The sequence below is a fragment of the Pteropus vampyrus genome, unplaced genomic scaffold (assembly GCF_000151845.1).
Source record: "Pteropus vampyrus isolate Shadow unplaced genomic scaffold, Pvam_2.0 Scaffold179, whole genome shotgun sequence".
In the NCBI taxonomy this organism is placed as follows: Eukaryota; Metazoa; Chordata; class Mammalia; order Chiroptera; family Pteropodidae; genus Pteropus; species Pteropus vampyrus.
In genome coordinates, this window is record NW_011888960.1 from 1944757 (window position 1) to 1959727 (window position 14971).

The window sequence follows — 14971 nt, forward strand, 5'->3', positions numbered from 1 at the left end:
ACATTTTAAAATGTCCTTGCAAACCATCTACGAACTTCTTTTATCTTTTATCGTCCATACTTTGATTCTTTTATGGCACCAGAAAGCAACTCATAGATAGGCCAGAGGATTTCGAGTTGGATACGTCACAGCTCTGACAGTTTGAAAGCAAATCAAGGAATTCGGTCGGGTGTGGCGTTTCGTGCCTGAGGAGCAGCAGTGTCGTGTTCAGAGTGCAGACGCCACAAAGTTTTGTTCCTCCATTCGACCAGTAAGCACTGTAGCTTTAGACAAGCGAGTTACAAGTGTCTCTGTGCCTCGGCGTCCTCGGCCGTAAAACAGGTCTAAGAATAGGACTTGCCTCGTTGGGTTGGCTCGGGGATTCGGTGATGGGGGGCATGGAGCATTTCAGACCTGTGCTCAGCACAGAGTGTCATGGAAGCTCTCTGTCTGCTGTGTGGTGGTTATATTGTTATTACGTGGCAGGAAGTTAGGGTGCAGACATAGGGGCGACGCTCATCATCACCCCACTACTACAGCAGTTACTTAATCAAGAGCAATTTTTGACCTCCAGGGGACTTTTGACAATGTTTAGAGACATTTTGGTTGTCATAACAGAGAGCGGAGGGTACTACTGGCATCTCATGGGTGGTGGCTGAGGATGCCAGGACAGTCCCCCTCAGCGATGAATTATCTGGTCCCAAAAGTGAACAGCGCCATGAGGAACGTCGTTCTAACACGAGCTTTCTGGTGGCGCCACAGGCACCCTGTTCTCCATACCACTCACCTTGGTTGCGATTTTGCTGGTGGAGCACAAGCTTCTGAGAACGAGAGGATTAGTTTCTTGCTCCAGTCCATCCAGGTCGCTACTGCCTATCCAGCCCACCCTAGATATTGACCACAGGCAGCACTGAGCCTGGACCTGACATGTCAGACCCAGGTTCAAGTCCCAGGATTGCCACCTGCTGGCCGTATGACCTTGGGCCAGTGACGCCACCTTTCTGTACCCTCCATTCCTTCATCTGTAAATGGGATTATAAACAATCTGATCAATTGAGAGTAGAAGTTAAGACTACAGGTTCCGACGTCAAGACAAACCTGAAGAGTTCAAGTCACAGCTCTGCCACTTACTGTGTGACCTCAGTTACCTAACTAAGCCTCCGTGTCCTGTGAAATGGGTCTAATAATCTTCCTCATCTGGAAGGTTAGCATGGGAATTAAAGGAGCTGATGATTATGACTGTAATCTTATTAAATTCGTCATCCAACAAGTGGGGTTTTGAGTGTGTTCCAGACCCATTGGTTACCACATGGTGGGCGTAATGGGGCAGAGTGTCTGCACTTGCTGAGCTCACCCTCTTGTGACCTGGGAGGGGACTGGCCTGGGACTCAGTCCAGCGCTGACCTGTGACCTCCCCCGCTTTCAGATCTGTGCCATCATTGGCGGGACCTTCACCGTTGCCGGCATTCTGGACTCATGTATCTTCACAGCCTCAGAGGCCTGGAGGAAGATCCAGCTGGGCAAGATGCATTGACGACCTGCCCGGCCCGATGGCCGAGGACCCAGGGAGACCGCCAGCCCTGCCTCCAGCGCCCTGTCTCCTCCCGCCTTCTATCTGGCCCAGGATCTGGCTTCGTCCCAAAGTGGGGGTGGGGGGAGGGAGGGGGTAGCTCATGGTTTCGCACCTACCTCTTTTCCCCATGTTTGATTTTAGACAAATTACACTGCCTGAAGTTGTGCCCCCTGCCGGGGAACCATAGACCAGAGTCAGGCAAGGGGTGCTTGGGGATGTTGGGGACCACTCCTTGGAAGGCCACAGTCCCTTCTCTCTTAGGGGAACAGCCCAGAATCCATGTGGACCAGCTCTCAGCCAGGCTTTGACAATCTCGTAGTCCCCACCATTTGGACACACTAATCACTCCATTCCCCTCAGGCAGCCAACCCACAGACCTGGGCTGTCGGCTCTGGACCAGGCTGCCGAAAGGTACTCCCTCTCCCCCAGCGCCTTCCACGAATGGTACTTCCCAGGCAAGCCCCTGAGATGTGATGCTGTAGTTGGAACCCTCGCTTGTGCTCCACCCCTTCCTGCCCAGCAGAGAACCCCATCCTCAAGTCCCTCACTCCCGCCCCTTTCTTTTTCTCCCAAGAAGCAGATGCCCACTGTTGGGCAGCCATGGTGGAGACTCGGGTCTCCCGCCGGTCGCTGGGCGGGTGGCGAGTTTTTCTTTCTCTCTTCACTTTGATCCTCTGAACCCCCCTGCCAACGTGCCTCAGCTCTGATGCTGTGTGACAGCCGCGTCTCTCGGTGGAGGGGCTGGTTGTGACTGGGAAGTCATCCTTCGAGAACCAGACCCAGTTTGCGCACTTACGTCCAGACAGGAAGCATTTTTCTCTGCAACCCTAAAATAATCACGTCTCAGCCTCTCCCAGCCAGCTGCCGTCAGTCCCAAGGCCTTAGGTGGGGGAAGCAAAGCAAACCCACCCTGATCTTATCTGGACGTCCACCTTCTGGGCTCCCAAGGGGTGCACAGTTCTGGCCCATTCGCCACTGAGCCCCCTGCCCCGCTCCATCAGCGTGCCACATACCAGCATGTTCCAGGTCCCTGGGGCAGCTCCATTGCCTCTCCCCTTGCCCCTGAAGTGGGTCCCCACCCCACTGCTCCCCTCCCCCTTTCCCCTTAGTCCTGAAAGGGAGGGGCAATGGTCCAGGCTTAACTTCTGCGCCTACCCCACCCCCCACTCCGGAATTTCAGGTATGCCCTGGTGTCCCAGGGACAGAACCACCTGCCTGTTCTCCATTTATATCGAGATTCTTTGAATACTTTTGTAATTAAGGGGAGCGCCCAGAGGAAGGAGTTTTAATTTATCTATATGGGTAGCTCGCGTCTCTGCCATTTGTAGTCTTTGGCCCTGGATTCCGCATAGATGAGCTTCTCCGCTTGCATATGAGTTGACTGACGTGTGCGTAACTTCATTTGGTTATTTCTGGTATCTGCGGCCACTTAAATGGATTGTTTTCACATTCTGTTCCCCAGTTACAGAGAAGAGTCCCTTCGGTGTATGAATATTCGCCCCTATAGAGGGTAGACAGGGTGAGGAAGGGATAGGTGTGGTGTACACAAGAGTTGAAATTCCACTTATATGCATTTTTAAAAAAAAAAAAAAACGAGTACAAAGAGGATGTCAGTTTCCTATGGAAGAGACACCTCTGACCCTTTATTCTTATAATCAAAATCTCGAGGGAAAAAAAGGGTTTTTGTTCTTTCCCCCACTCATTGGGTTCGAATAGATTAAACGGCTGATTTTCAGAAATATTGCTACGTGTTTCTTTCTACTCGATTGTGGCTAGGTAGCCTGGAGGCTCAATCCCAGCTCCCAGAAGGAAATTTAATTCTAGAAGAGAGAATTGGGAATTATGGGAAGGATCTCTGAGAGTGATCAGAAAATCATCTTCTGGACTCAGCGCTTCCTTTGTTGAATCCCTACAGAATGTTCCAGAATCTGCCATTTTCTGTCTGTGTAGCCTCAGGCCACGTCTTTACCATCTAAGTGCTTCAGTTTCCTCGGGTGAAAATGAGAATAGGAACAAAACAATCTTGTAGGGCCATCGCAGAAATTAAATCTATAATACGTGCAAGTAGATCATACCGAATTAGAACGAGCTCAGGTATGCAGGAAAGTGAAGCATGGTAAATTTTCAAAAGTGGCGGTTGTTTCACGTCGGTATTCCCAAATAGAATATAATCATCTTGAGAACAGAGCTAACTTTTCCCCACAGCTTTGAGCCGAGGTGTTTCATACATTCTCGATTTCCAAGGACCTGGCATTCCTTTTTCAACCTTAAGGTCAGCGAAGGGAGATCATGATCACTTATAACAAAGTGACTTACGTGGATGTATGCCATCCTGCTGTCCAGTCCTTTAAGGTCCTCACTGGGACAGCACAAACATGGGTGAACACTCGAGGGACGAATGTGGGAGCGAGACCCGTCTGCAAGACCCTCATCATCGACCCTCCTATCCCTCTAAAGTCCTGTCTGCTACTTGAATTACTGTGACACTCAGAGCTAGTGGTCAAAAGTAGTCTGCCTACCAGCCGTCAATTATGTGTGTTCCCCGACCCGTTTAGGCCCACTGTGCTCTGCTCTGTAATGATGTGACGGCCTATGAATTATGATTGAAACATGAAAGAATCTAATAAAACTAAGTTGAATACTTTGGAGAGACCTATTAAAGGTAAGTTGCCACCCCTTCCTCAAAATGCTGCTGAATTCAATACGAACAAGACCAGTGAAAAGATTTGAGGGCAAGGGGCGTCCCTGGGGATCCTGCATTCACGTCAAAAGGGTCCAAGTTCTCACTCCACGTTATTAAAGAAACCAAAACCTGGGACTTGGGTTGGTTTAATGTCATTTCCCAATAGAATGAAAACGCCTTGCTTCAGGTCAAAAGCTTGGCGGATGTGTTTTAAATGGACTTTTAAGGTATGTATGTGTCATTTTTGAGATTTCGCCCTCAAACCAATTCCTTTGGTTGCCTAAACAAGTGCAGATTACAGTGTCTTCTTGTAAGAGGATTTCTCAATCAGGATTACAGTGCAGGTACATCTTAGGGGAGGTGACGGGTTGGGGGCAGTGGTGGTTCAGGCAGGAATGGCTTCTCCTGGGGAGGTGTTGCAGTTGCAGCAGAGGTGACATTATAGGGTCACACCTGTGAAGAAAAAAGCTTATATGTTGCAGCCCATGCTGCCCTGGGTTGGGAGTAGGGGTCAGGTACACAGAGGGGGCGTGAAGCTCGGGAAGAAGTGGCACGTAGCTATGGCCCTCATGAATGGTAGCTGCAGTTCGTTTTCATTCACAAATTAATATTTGATTCCTGCCTGAAACGATGATATGCATGCTCTCAATGTGACAGGCCACACTGGTGGTCCTAGTCCCTTCTGATGAAACAAGTTCATCAGCTGCTCCAACAATAGATGTAGCCAGTGGTCCAGGAATGTGAGGGGACTGTGAGGAGGACATTCACAGAGAGCCTAGCCGCGTACCCCCTCCCCCCCCAGCAGTTGTCTTGTGTCAGTTACGTAGGATGAGCTCATACACTTTATTCTGACCGTAATTATTTTTATGGTAATCCTCGTAATAGCTACCAGTGGCTGGGCATCCTCCACATGCCAGGCAAGGAGCGATTGTTCAGGTCTTGTCTTAATCCTCACAGCAATGCTGCGAGGTGGGTGTTACCTCATTTTTAGGAAGGACGAAACAGACATTTAGTCATGTGTCTCGGCCACACAGCTAGCAGGTGCCGAAGTTGGAATTCAAACCCACAGCCGCCTGACTCCAGGGTTCTGCCTCGGCCCCTAAGATCTTACTGTGTCAAAAGGGGAAAAGTGAGCCTCCTCCTCCGCAAAAAAGGGAAAATTGAAAATAGAATACTTTTGTGTTTTTGTTTGTTTTCTTTTAAACGGCCTGCAGAGGAAAGCTAAATGGAGTATTGGGGATTTTCTTTAAAAATATAAAACTCTTAAAACATGATTTTAATTACACAACTAATACATGCTCATAGCCCCATTGGAGGAAAATCAGAAAAGAGCAAAAGATTAAAAAGGAAAAAGTAAAATCACCTTTAATCCCACTCATTAGAGATAATCACTGTTAATATTTTAATGATATCTTTCCATAAACAAAATGGGATCCTGCTGTTAACAGTATTTTGTAGTTGACTTTTTTCCTTAATAGACACCTTTCTATTTTAATAACTATTTTAATAACTTTATGAATTACATTTATTGGCTGCAAGATGGCAGTAACTATAGTATCTAATGCTGGGTCCTTGTCATTCTCTACTCCTTTCTCATTCAGAACCTGTTTTCTAGTCTGTAAAAAGGACCCTTCAGAGGGTTGCTTACCAGGTTAAACGAGGTAATGTTTATTAAGCTGTTAGTGCAATGCCTGACGGTAAATGCTCGGCCTAAGAAGATTAGCCATTACTGCTCATTTAATAACGTCTACCATATTAAAACCATTGTGTTAAGGGTTTACTTAACCCTGACACCAAATCCACGTGGGACGTACTATCATTCTTCCCATTTCTCAGATGAGGAAAGTAAGTGACCAGGAAGCTAAATATCTTATCTGAAGCTTCAGAGCCAAGAAGTGGTGGAGATGCAAACCCAGGCAATTGGAACCCAGGGAGGGCTCTCAGCTCCTCACCACCCGCCATCACCCTCTGCCTCTGAGACATACAAATATCCCCTTGGCATTTCCTTTGTGCCAGGCACTGTGCCAGGTCCTGGGGCTCCTCTACCAGTCCCTGTGCATGTTGCCAAGGGAGGGCATGCGGCAACATAGTAGCCGATCCCACCAAGTCCTGGTTAGGGTGGCTGAGTCTCCAAAGGAGCATGTGGAGGCTAAAAAAAGACCACAATTCAAGCACAATGTTGCATGTGCTTACATCAAGCACAGAAAGTTTACAGTTTGTGTCATTGGGAGTTAATCTGAATGCGAGGACACGGTGAGGCCCCTGCAGATAAGGAATAATGGATGACTATAATTGAGTTCTATATGTCAGACACTGTTCTAAACACTGTAAACGGATTAACTCATTTAGTCCTCATAATTCCACGAGGCACCTACTAAGATCATCCCCATTTTACAGATGAGGGAACTGAAGCTCAGAAACATGGAGGCGGCTCTCCCAAACAGAGCTAAAACACTTGGCGGTGGGGTGGGGGGTGGGGAGGAGTTTTGCAAAGCCTGGTGGTTGTTTCACCACGATCTTCAAACATATGTGCGTCTCAAAATCTCTGGTGAGGGGAGTGCTTGCTTTAAATTCCCATTCCTTGAGGCCGACCTGTCACTGTCTGGTTTGTAGGACTGTGGTAGAACAGGAACATCTCCATTTTGAACAGGCTCCTCGGTGATTTTAAGAAGCAAGTCGACAGATTGTATTTGGAGCATCATGATGTTTAAATCACCCCAATAATATGCCTAGATGACCTCTGCGGAGAATAGCATGGACGAAGAGTTTGAGAGAGGAAAGAGGCTATTGATGGTTATCTATTAAAATAACGTCAAGCCCTGCAAAAGTACCCCCCGCCTCCCCAGAGGCGCCATCTTTTCGGGGTTCTGGGCATGACCCCCCAGCGCCGCTTACCCCTCGGTTGGTGTCTGCAAACGAGGCGCTGCGATCCCACCCCAAGCCGCAGGGGGCGCCATTCAGCTTTGTTCCCAAGGAATGGGTCACCGCTTTCTTTCTGCGCTTGCGCGGCAAGGACGCCTCACTTCCCGCCTTGCGCGCGCATCGTCTGAGTACTTCCGGCGCCAGGTAGGTGAGTGGATGCAGGTATCTTTCGCGGACTGTGAAGCTCTCCTCTCTATGGGACCCTTCCCCACCTGCTGCAGACCTACCCGCTTCCCCAGAGATCTCTCTGCGTGACCCCAACCGTGCATTCGTTAGCCCAGGCCATCCTCCTTCAGCCTCAAGGCCCCAGCGCCGCCCTCTCCCCACGACTCCTCTGGTCAGGCATGCGCCCCCCATGCGCGCCTTACTCAGTGTAACACCCAGAGCCCTCACATCCCGCGTCCTACTCCTTCAGTCGCTTTCCGAGGCCACCTCTTCCCGTAGAGCATTTGCGCGGGGGGTGGGAGGTGTGTCCCGGCACCCCAATGAGCTCCCCTTCGCTCCTTCCCTCGTGACTTTTTCCAGACGGTCGCCATGAAGTTCAACCCCTTCGTGACCTCGGACCGCAGCAAAAATCGCAAACGCCACTTCAATGCGCCCTCGCACGTGCGCCGGAAGATCATGTCGTCCCCGCTCTCCAAGGAGCTGCGACAGAAATACAACGTGCGCTCCATGCCCATCCGCAAGGATGACGAGGTCCAGGTACGACTCCCAGCTGCGTCGCGCGCGGGCGCCGCCCTCGCCCTCGCCCGACATGCTTGGACGTGGGGGAGTCATAGACTCCCTTGCCCGCGGGATCCTGGCAAGTAATGTGACCCCACAGATGTGTTAGCTCAGATGGGGCCCAGAGCGAGTGGAGAGCGCCTGCCCAGCTTCCGTTAAGAGCATTCAGATTCAATTCTCTAATAATAATAATAATGATGATGATGATGATGATGATGATGATGATGATGATGATAGTGTCTTTAAAAAAAAAAAACAAAAAACAGCATGCCAACCCAGCAAAACTCTGCTTTTTGATTTAGCCACGTGGCTGCCAATTTGCCGGGCCCTGCTTAGGGTGGCTCTCTGCGCCAGACTCTGCGGGGGATGACTCCCGGGTCAGCGTTGCCGACCCAGCTGGCCTTGTAATTGTTTATGGAAATCTCCGCTAGACTGTCTCCAGTTGCCTCGAATTCAACATGTTACAAACTGTTTTCTCCTAAAATCTGTTTCTTCCTCCATGTTCCGTGCTCTGGGAAAGGCATAGCCATCTGTCCCGTTGCCCACCCAGACTCTGGATATCAGACTCTGGATATCATTCTTTCTTCTTTTCTTCGCTCTTTTCAGTCCAGTCGATTTAGTCCCGTCCACCTCCTCGTTGGGCCAAGCGTTCGTCCAGCTGTTCCTTTGGCTTCCTTTTATTAACATTTTTCTTCAGACTCAGTGATAGTTAATAAGGGCTTTTTCACAGACTTTTCCATGTGAGTCTCTGGTCTTAGAGAGAGTGGTGGATATTCGGTGAGATGTGGCTGTTCTCTTTTCGACATGAAAGTCACGTTGGTAAATAAGCTGAACCACCTAGGTAGATGTAGGAATGTTGAGCTTCTCCAGTTCTTTATATGTGGTTCTTCCTCTGTGCTTATTAATGAACATCACCTTTGTTATGGCTACTGTTTAATATGCTCTTGCCTTCGGGGAAACTATAATCTAGTTGATTTTTAAAGATTTTTCAACTAGTTGGAGCGTGAGCAGATTTTTAGTACAGGAAACAGCCAACGAGATTTTGACTTATGATAAGAAAACCATTCAGGTGGAGAATTTCCACCTAACTTAAACTAACACAAAGCAGATTTATATCTAAAAAACTGCTGGTTTTTGTCTGCCGGAATTAATCTGCTTTTGTATAAAAAGTTGTATCTTAGTCTGTGTGTTCCTGATAATTAGTTTCTTCACTGTAATGTTCATGCATTAGAAATGGGAGAAATTCTCTTGTATTTTCTCTCAGGTGGTTCGAGGACACTACAAAGGTCAGCAAATCGGCAAGGTAGTACAGGTGTACAGAAAGAAATATGTCATTTACATCGAGCGAGTGCAACGTGAGAAGGCCAACGGCACAACTGTCCACGTGGGCATTCACCCGAGCAAGGTATGGCCCGGGCCCGAGCAGCGGTGGCAGCCTTCCATTATTGTGCTGCTGTAAGACTTATTGACATGTCGGCACTGTTTACACGGGTGGCCCTGGCAAGGACTTCAGAGGGAGGTCGGGCAGGCTCAATTGATTCACTGGCTTAGTGATGGGATCCAGATTCTTTTCTCGTCTGTTTTGTCGTCTTTGGTGAAGGCTCCTTTCTTCAGTCAAGTAGCAGGGGGGTTCCAGGCATTCCAGACGTCACTTCCCCACCAGATAATGTCCAGATGGAGAAGAGAGGCTATTTCGTCCTGGACCCTCACACCCATCTAGTGGAATAAGCTGTTCTTCCTTTGCGCTCCCATTTTATACACCATATTGTAGGGTCTCTCTCCTCCAGAGTTTCAGATCCTCAAGGCAGAATAATATTGGGGTCTGCTTACCCTTATGATCTCTGTATTGCCCAGTAGCTGGCGGGAATGCAGGTGTTTCTTAAACAATGCATTTTGCCAGCCAAGGGATACTAGACAAACCAGAAACATGTTGGTCGTATAATTTTTCCCAACCCAAATAACATTTCATGTCACTAAGCTGTCTAAACATCTCCTAGATTCTCGGGAATTAGGGGACAGGAGGTTGGGGAACAGAAGGAATCTAAGCCGCGCTTGTCAAGGGAGACCCTTCTGTACAAAATAATCTTGGTTATAAATCCTTTCCACTTAAAAAACAAAGATCTGTTTGTTTTCTCCAAATAGGTGGTTATCACCAGGCTAAAACTGGACAAAGATCGGAAAAAAATTCTTGAACGGAAAGCCAAATCTCGACAAGTTGGAAAAGAGAAAGGCAAATATAAGGAAGAACTTATTGAGAAAATGCAGGAATGAATAGAACATGTTGTGCAGCCGTGGTTTAACTATAGATTTTTTTTATCCTGGTTTCTATTCCTTTGAAACTTTTCAAAATCTCTGGAATATTTTGTTTCCTTCCTGTTTTGTTATTGGTACGTGGCTTTGTAACTCTACTTTTGCTGTTTTGATTAATTTTATGAATAAAAATTGGAAATGTTTCCTAATTCAAAATGGAATTCACATTGTTCTGTAGATAAAACCCGTCTTATTAATTCCCAGTGGCCATTCTTTCATATGTTTAATGTACTAGCAGCAGAATAGCAGGTGTATGATGGCCCTGCTCCTGCCTGGACCCTCGTGCTGATGGGGTGGATAGGACAGGGCTCGTCTTACGCAGGGGTTTGTCCCACTCAATAGCGGTCACAATGTAAACTGGCACTCACAAGGCCCCACCGAGCAGCTGGTGCTGCTCTGTACACCTGTGTCTCAGGCCTGACAGATGGCTCTCTGGCTAGCTTCCGCTCCCTTGCGCTCCACCAGACCAAATGGGGTGCAGCTCCCTGACCAGGCTGCCCTGCCCACGGACTTGACTTTGCAAGTGCCATTTCTATGCAACTGAAATGCCCCTCCTCTGTGCTGGGGCTAACTCAGAAAACTAATGGCCTATTGGCAAGAATTGACTCACAGACAGATTTTGTCCTATTGCTTTGCATGATTTTTAAAAATTAACTTCAAACATTTAAAACTTAGGAGCTCCACAGAGAAATCTGAATCTTGTGTATCATCTGGCTGCATGGGGCCCTGATCCTACATATCATGAGTAGTGTGAAGCCAGAGGCTGGCTGCTCCCTATTTAGCTTATTTCCTCTGTGCCCGGCCCCCCATGGCATCTGAGTTTTAAGACTCCAGATCTAACTTATAATCACTCTTCAAGACTTAGCGCCAGAGCTATCTCTGAAATCTTGCCTTGCTCCTATGATAAATAATCTTTCAGTTAACATGCATCATGTAAATTTGAGGTGTGGATTAGGATGTATGTAAAATGTATATACACAGCACGTGAAAAAGGTACGGCACACAGCAGCTGTGTTAGTACACTGAGCTATGTGTCCAGTCAGTATAATGAGTACGTCAACCCAGTAAGGTCTGTAGTTTTTTTCTCTTTTGAGTTTTGTCTTTATTCTCAACCAACATGTTGGAGGACCCAAAAACTGAAAAGTCCCATTTCATACTAGATTCAATTTATTGTAAGGATAACATATTTTGTTGCCTGTTCTGGCTCCAGCCAGTACTCTCATCAGTGAATTTATATTTACGAGGAGTCAGACTTGGCTTGTTTTCAGCAACTTGTTCAGTATGCGATATAGATAAGAGCTTTGAGAGCTTTTTACGATACTGCATGTAAAGCACAGAGTGTTCAGCAGATTTTAGCTATTGTCTCAGAGAATAATGGAAGTGGGTTCATTTGTAGGGGCAGAGGGAAAAGTTGTTCTCAAGGGAGTTCAGACAAATGCTGGTTCTTGAATGAAGGGGAGAATTTAAGGACAGCAGTATTGTGTTATGGCTGCTGCAGGAAATGGGGTCAAGAATGCCAGATGGGTGGGCCTGCCTATCAAGGTTCAGGCCCTGGGATATTAGCGTGTTTCCTGCGATGACTGAATTAAGCCGTTTCCTACTGACCTTTTCACCAAATCTGCAGATATTCATTCACTTGAGTGGGTCTCCTTGTGCTATTTGGGAAGGCTCCAAACTCTTAAACTTCAGATAACTGCTTCTGAATATTTGCTTTTATACTGCACTCGGGCACGAGATGCTCAGCTCCAGAGCTTTCGGTGTGAGTTGGGCAGGCAAGTAATAGAATTTTCTGACAACCAGACAGAATTCTGCTAACCAAGGGTCCATGGGACTCTGCTGATGCTGCAGACATCAAGCAGTTCCCATCTGCTGGTGGTTTAGGTCTTTTTTCATTGTTTTAAGCTAGTTTTCTTTTTGTTTGTTTGTTTGTTTGTTTTAAGAAGTAATACTTAGTATGGTACAACAGAAAAAGTACGAAAGATAAACAGTGAAAAGTTCCCTTGTCACCTTGGCTCTCAGTCAATCTGTTCTCCCCAGAAACAGTCACTGTTCCCAGTTTCTTTTGTATCCTTTCAGAAATAGTCTGTGCGGGTATGATTAGGTGTTTACTAAAAGTTTGATCCGTGGAGAAGGCTACATGAGAAAAGCAGGTGGTCCAGATTGAAACAGCTGTATGTGGATGATCTACTGCCTGAATACCTTAATTACAATACCAACATGCACAAATATTAAATAAAATATTCTTTGTCCATCACAAATAACTGAATCAACCACATTCTAATTCTAGAACAGGTTTTCGAAGGTCTCATTTTACACAGTGGAGGTCTATCTTGTTAAGTAGTGTATAAGTTAGGGTTTTTGCTGACATACTGTTTGAAATAGGAGAGGGAGTATGGCTTAGTGGGAAGAACAGGAGCTGTGAACACTTACGTTCGGATCCCAGTTCCGTCACTTAAAACAGCTAGACGTGGGGCAAGTTGCAAATCTGAGCCTCTCTTTCCTAACATATAAATGGATTTAATAATATTTATATTAGGTGTCGCGAGTGCCAAATGAGACAGGTAATGAAAAATAACTCTTTCCAACCTCCCCCCCGCCCCGCCAAAAAAGAATGACCTTGTATTACATTTTTGCAAAATTCTTCGATGTCTGGCTAATAGACTAATGGATTCTTAAAATACTTCTGCATTCAATCTGTTGCAATATGTTATTCGGAGTGAAGCATAGGAAGAAAATTCAGTGTCACACAGATTGGTAGTTAGGAAAGAGAGGCACTCTCAGACCCGCCGGGAGAGTCTCAGGGGCTCCCCGGAGTCCTCGGGCCACACTGCCCAGAGTCTGATTGATTTCCTGAAGTAGGCTTTATTTTTTATTTTATTTATTTATTATTATTATTTTTTTAAACGCCTACAGCACTGGTCTTCCTAGGTGGTCTCCCATCCAAGTACTAACCGGGCCCAAGCCTGCTTAGCTTCTGAGATCAGATGAGATCAGGCACGTTCAGGGTGGCATGGCTGTAGACCTGAAGCAGGCTTTAAACACTTGAAGGCAGGCAATATTTCTTCATTCGGTGGGTCACTGATCCTAGTTCCTGGCTTCCCCTACAGTTTTCATTTGGAACCTGTGATAAAATGTTTTTGACAGATTCACTGATAGAGGGAGCTATTGGCCAATACTAGCCTACGAATCTAATACTGAGATTAAGGATTTTTCTCATTTCACAGAGGATGAAATGGACAGATTTATACAGAACTGGTGTCTGAATAGCCACGATTCTGTGTTCCCCGACATCTGCTTCTCAGAGAGGCTGCCAAGTCAAGACAAAAGTTAGACTTAACGGAATCGACTTAAAATATTTGCATTTATTTAAAAAATGGGAAAAAATTCACAAGAGATGAGATGTGGAAGCAACCTAGATATACATTGACAGATGAACGGAGAAACAAAATGTGCTATATACATATAGTGGAATATTATTCAGACTTAAACAGGCTGGAAATTCTGGTACATGCTACAACATGGATGATCCTTGAGGACATTTTGGTAAGTGAAATAATCCTAAGTGAGGTATCTGGAGAAGCCAGATTCATAGGGTTGTGTCAGGAGCTGGGAGAAAAGGGGACAGAATGGGGAGTTGTTTAATGGGTTTGAAAATGTTCTGGTGATTAGATGCACAACAATGTGAACATACTTAACACTATTGGACTGTACACTTAAAATGGTTAAAATGGTAAATTTTATGTGTATTTTACCACAATTAAAAATAAATTTTAAAAAGTGGGAAGCAGCTACGAGCAAATTTCTTTAGCTTAGTTCTGGTTGATCTCACTATTTCTTAACCAATCAATTCATCTGTGGAAGTGTTTATTGAAGACATTCTATGTATAAAGTGCCCCTAAGGAGCAAAGATCAGTTAAACACTGTCTGTTCTCAAGGAGTTTGCCCTCTAGTAGAGGGTTGGTTAAGTCACACACATACACACACACACAACTACAAGGCTACAAGAGATGCGCTGCCAGAATGAAACAAGTCCTGGAGATGACGGTGCTTGGACCGAAACTTAAGAACAATAGAATTTCTGCTGAGGCTGTTTTGGGAGAGCGGTATGAGCACAAAGGTGGCCAACTAGTTTCTCACCCTGTTGGTCAGGAAAAGGCCGACCAGTTGGTACCGATGTTAAAGATTATTGGTCCAACTTCCCAATTAATCTGAAAATCCACTCTAGTTGATGAAGCAAAAAATCAGGAGGTAATGCAAGGGAAGGAAGTGTGCCTGGTGCAGGGAAACTCTGGTCCATGGTAAAGCACACTGGATTTAGGTCTGCTTCAAAGGTCTGCTTTCCATCTCACTTCTACCTGTGCGCTTTATGAAGCACCTGAACCTCTGAGAATTCCTTTACTCCTCTGTTGCAAGGTTGTCGCATACTATATAATTAACATACCTGAGAATCCTCGGCAAGCATTTGAAACTCCATGTTTATCTCCTCCTTACTATTCTCGCCAATTCCTCTACTTCTTTCAAGGACTGCCTGGTGCAAAGTCACGCACTGTCATCCACTACCTTCACGCGTCATTGAGTGGCAGGCTTGCAAGTCCATCTCCTCACCAGCCTGCAAACTCCCCGAGGGTGGTCTGATTGGTTTCTATCACCTAGAACCTGGCACAGATATACAATAGTGTGGTAGTTAAGAGCACAGGCTTTGACTGTCATACACCATCAGAGGTTGAATCCTGGCTCTGCCACTTACTGGCGATGTGCCTTTGGGCAAGATCCTTAACCTC

At 46.4% G+C, this 14971-nt stretch overlaps 2 protein-coding genes and 1 pseudogene across 4 annotated transcripts in view; 2 read left to right on the top strand and 1 right to left on the bottom strand.

Annotated features, from left to right (window-relative positions):
- Positions 1-3293, top strand: part of ERGIC1 (endoplasmic reticulum-golgi intermediate compartment 1) — an 88745-nt gene extending 85452 nt beyond the window's left edge. Inside the window, exon 10 of the mRNA XM_023537146.1 lies at positions 1406-3293. Within this exon, the coding sequence (XP_023392914.1) occupies positions 1406-1513 (108 nt within the window). The 3' untranslated portion in view covers positions 1514-3293. The remainder of the gene's footprint in view (positions 1-1405) is intronic.
- A 3873-nt stretch (positions 3294-7166) lies between these two features.
- RPL26L1 (ribosomal protein L26 like 1) lies at positions 7167-10377 on the top strand. 3 transcript variants are annotated; one of them, XM_023537169.1, is made up of 4 exons: positions 7167-7305; positions 7683-7859; positions 9145-9285; positions 10023-10377. In XM_023537169.1, exons 2-4 carry the CDS (start codon positions 7692-7694, stop codon positions 10149-10151), a joined length of 438 nt encoding a protein of 145 aa, XP_023392937.1. In that variant the 5' UTR covers positions 7167-7305; positions 7683-7691; the 3' UTR covers positions 10152-10377. The 3 variants fall into 3 exon arrangements, with proteins under 3 accessions (XP_023392937.1, XP_011369278.1, XP_011369280.1); XM_011370976.2 differs by having other exon boundaries at positions 7221-7301; XM_011370978.2 differs by lacking the exon at positions 7167-7305 and adding an exon at positions 7472-7494.
- A 2717-nt stretch (positions 10378-13094) lies between these two features.
- On the bottom strand, positions 13095-13212 carry LOC111746228 (annotated as a pseudogene).
- Positions 13213-14971: the final 1759 nt, after the last annotated feature.

What these genes read in the sequence shown, in the direction of transcription:
- RPL26L1 (XM_023537169.1), top strand. Translation starts at nt 7,692, where the DNA reads ATGAAGTTCAACCCCTTCGTGACCTCGGACCGCAGCAAAAATCGCAAA. An exon ending in GCAAGGATGACGAGGTCCAG is followed by an intron (nt 7,860 to 9,144) that starts GTACGACTCCCA and finishes ATTTTCTCTCAG; the next exon opens with GTGGTTCGAGGACACTACAA. An exon ending in TGGGCATTCACCCGAGCAAG is followed by an intron (nt 9,286 to 10,022) that starts GTATGGCCCGGG and finishes TTCTCCAAATAG; the next exon opens with GTGGTTATCACCAGGCTAAA.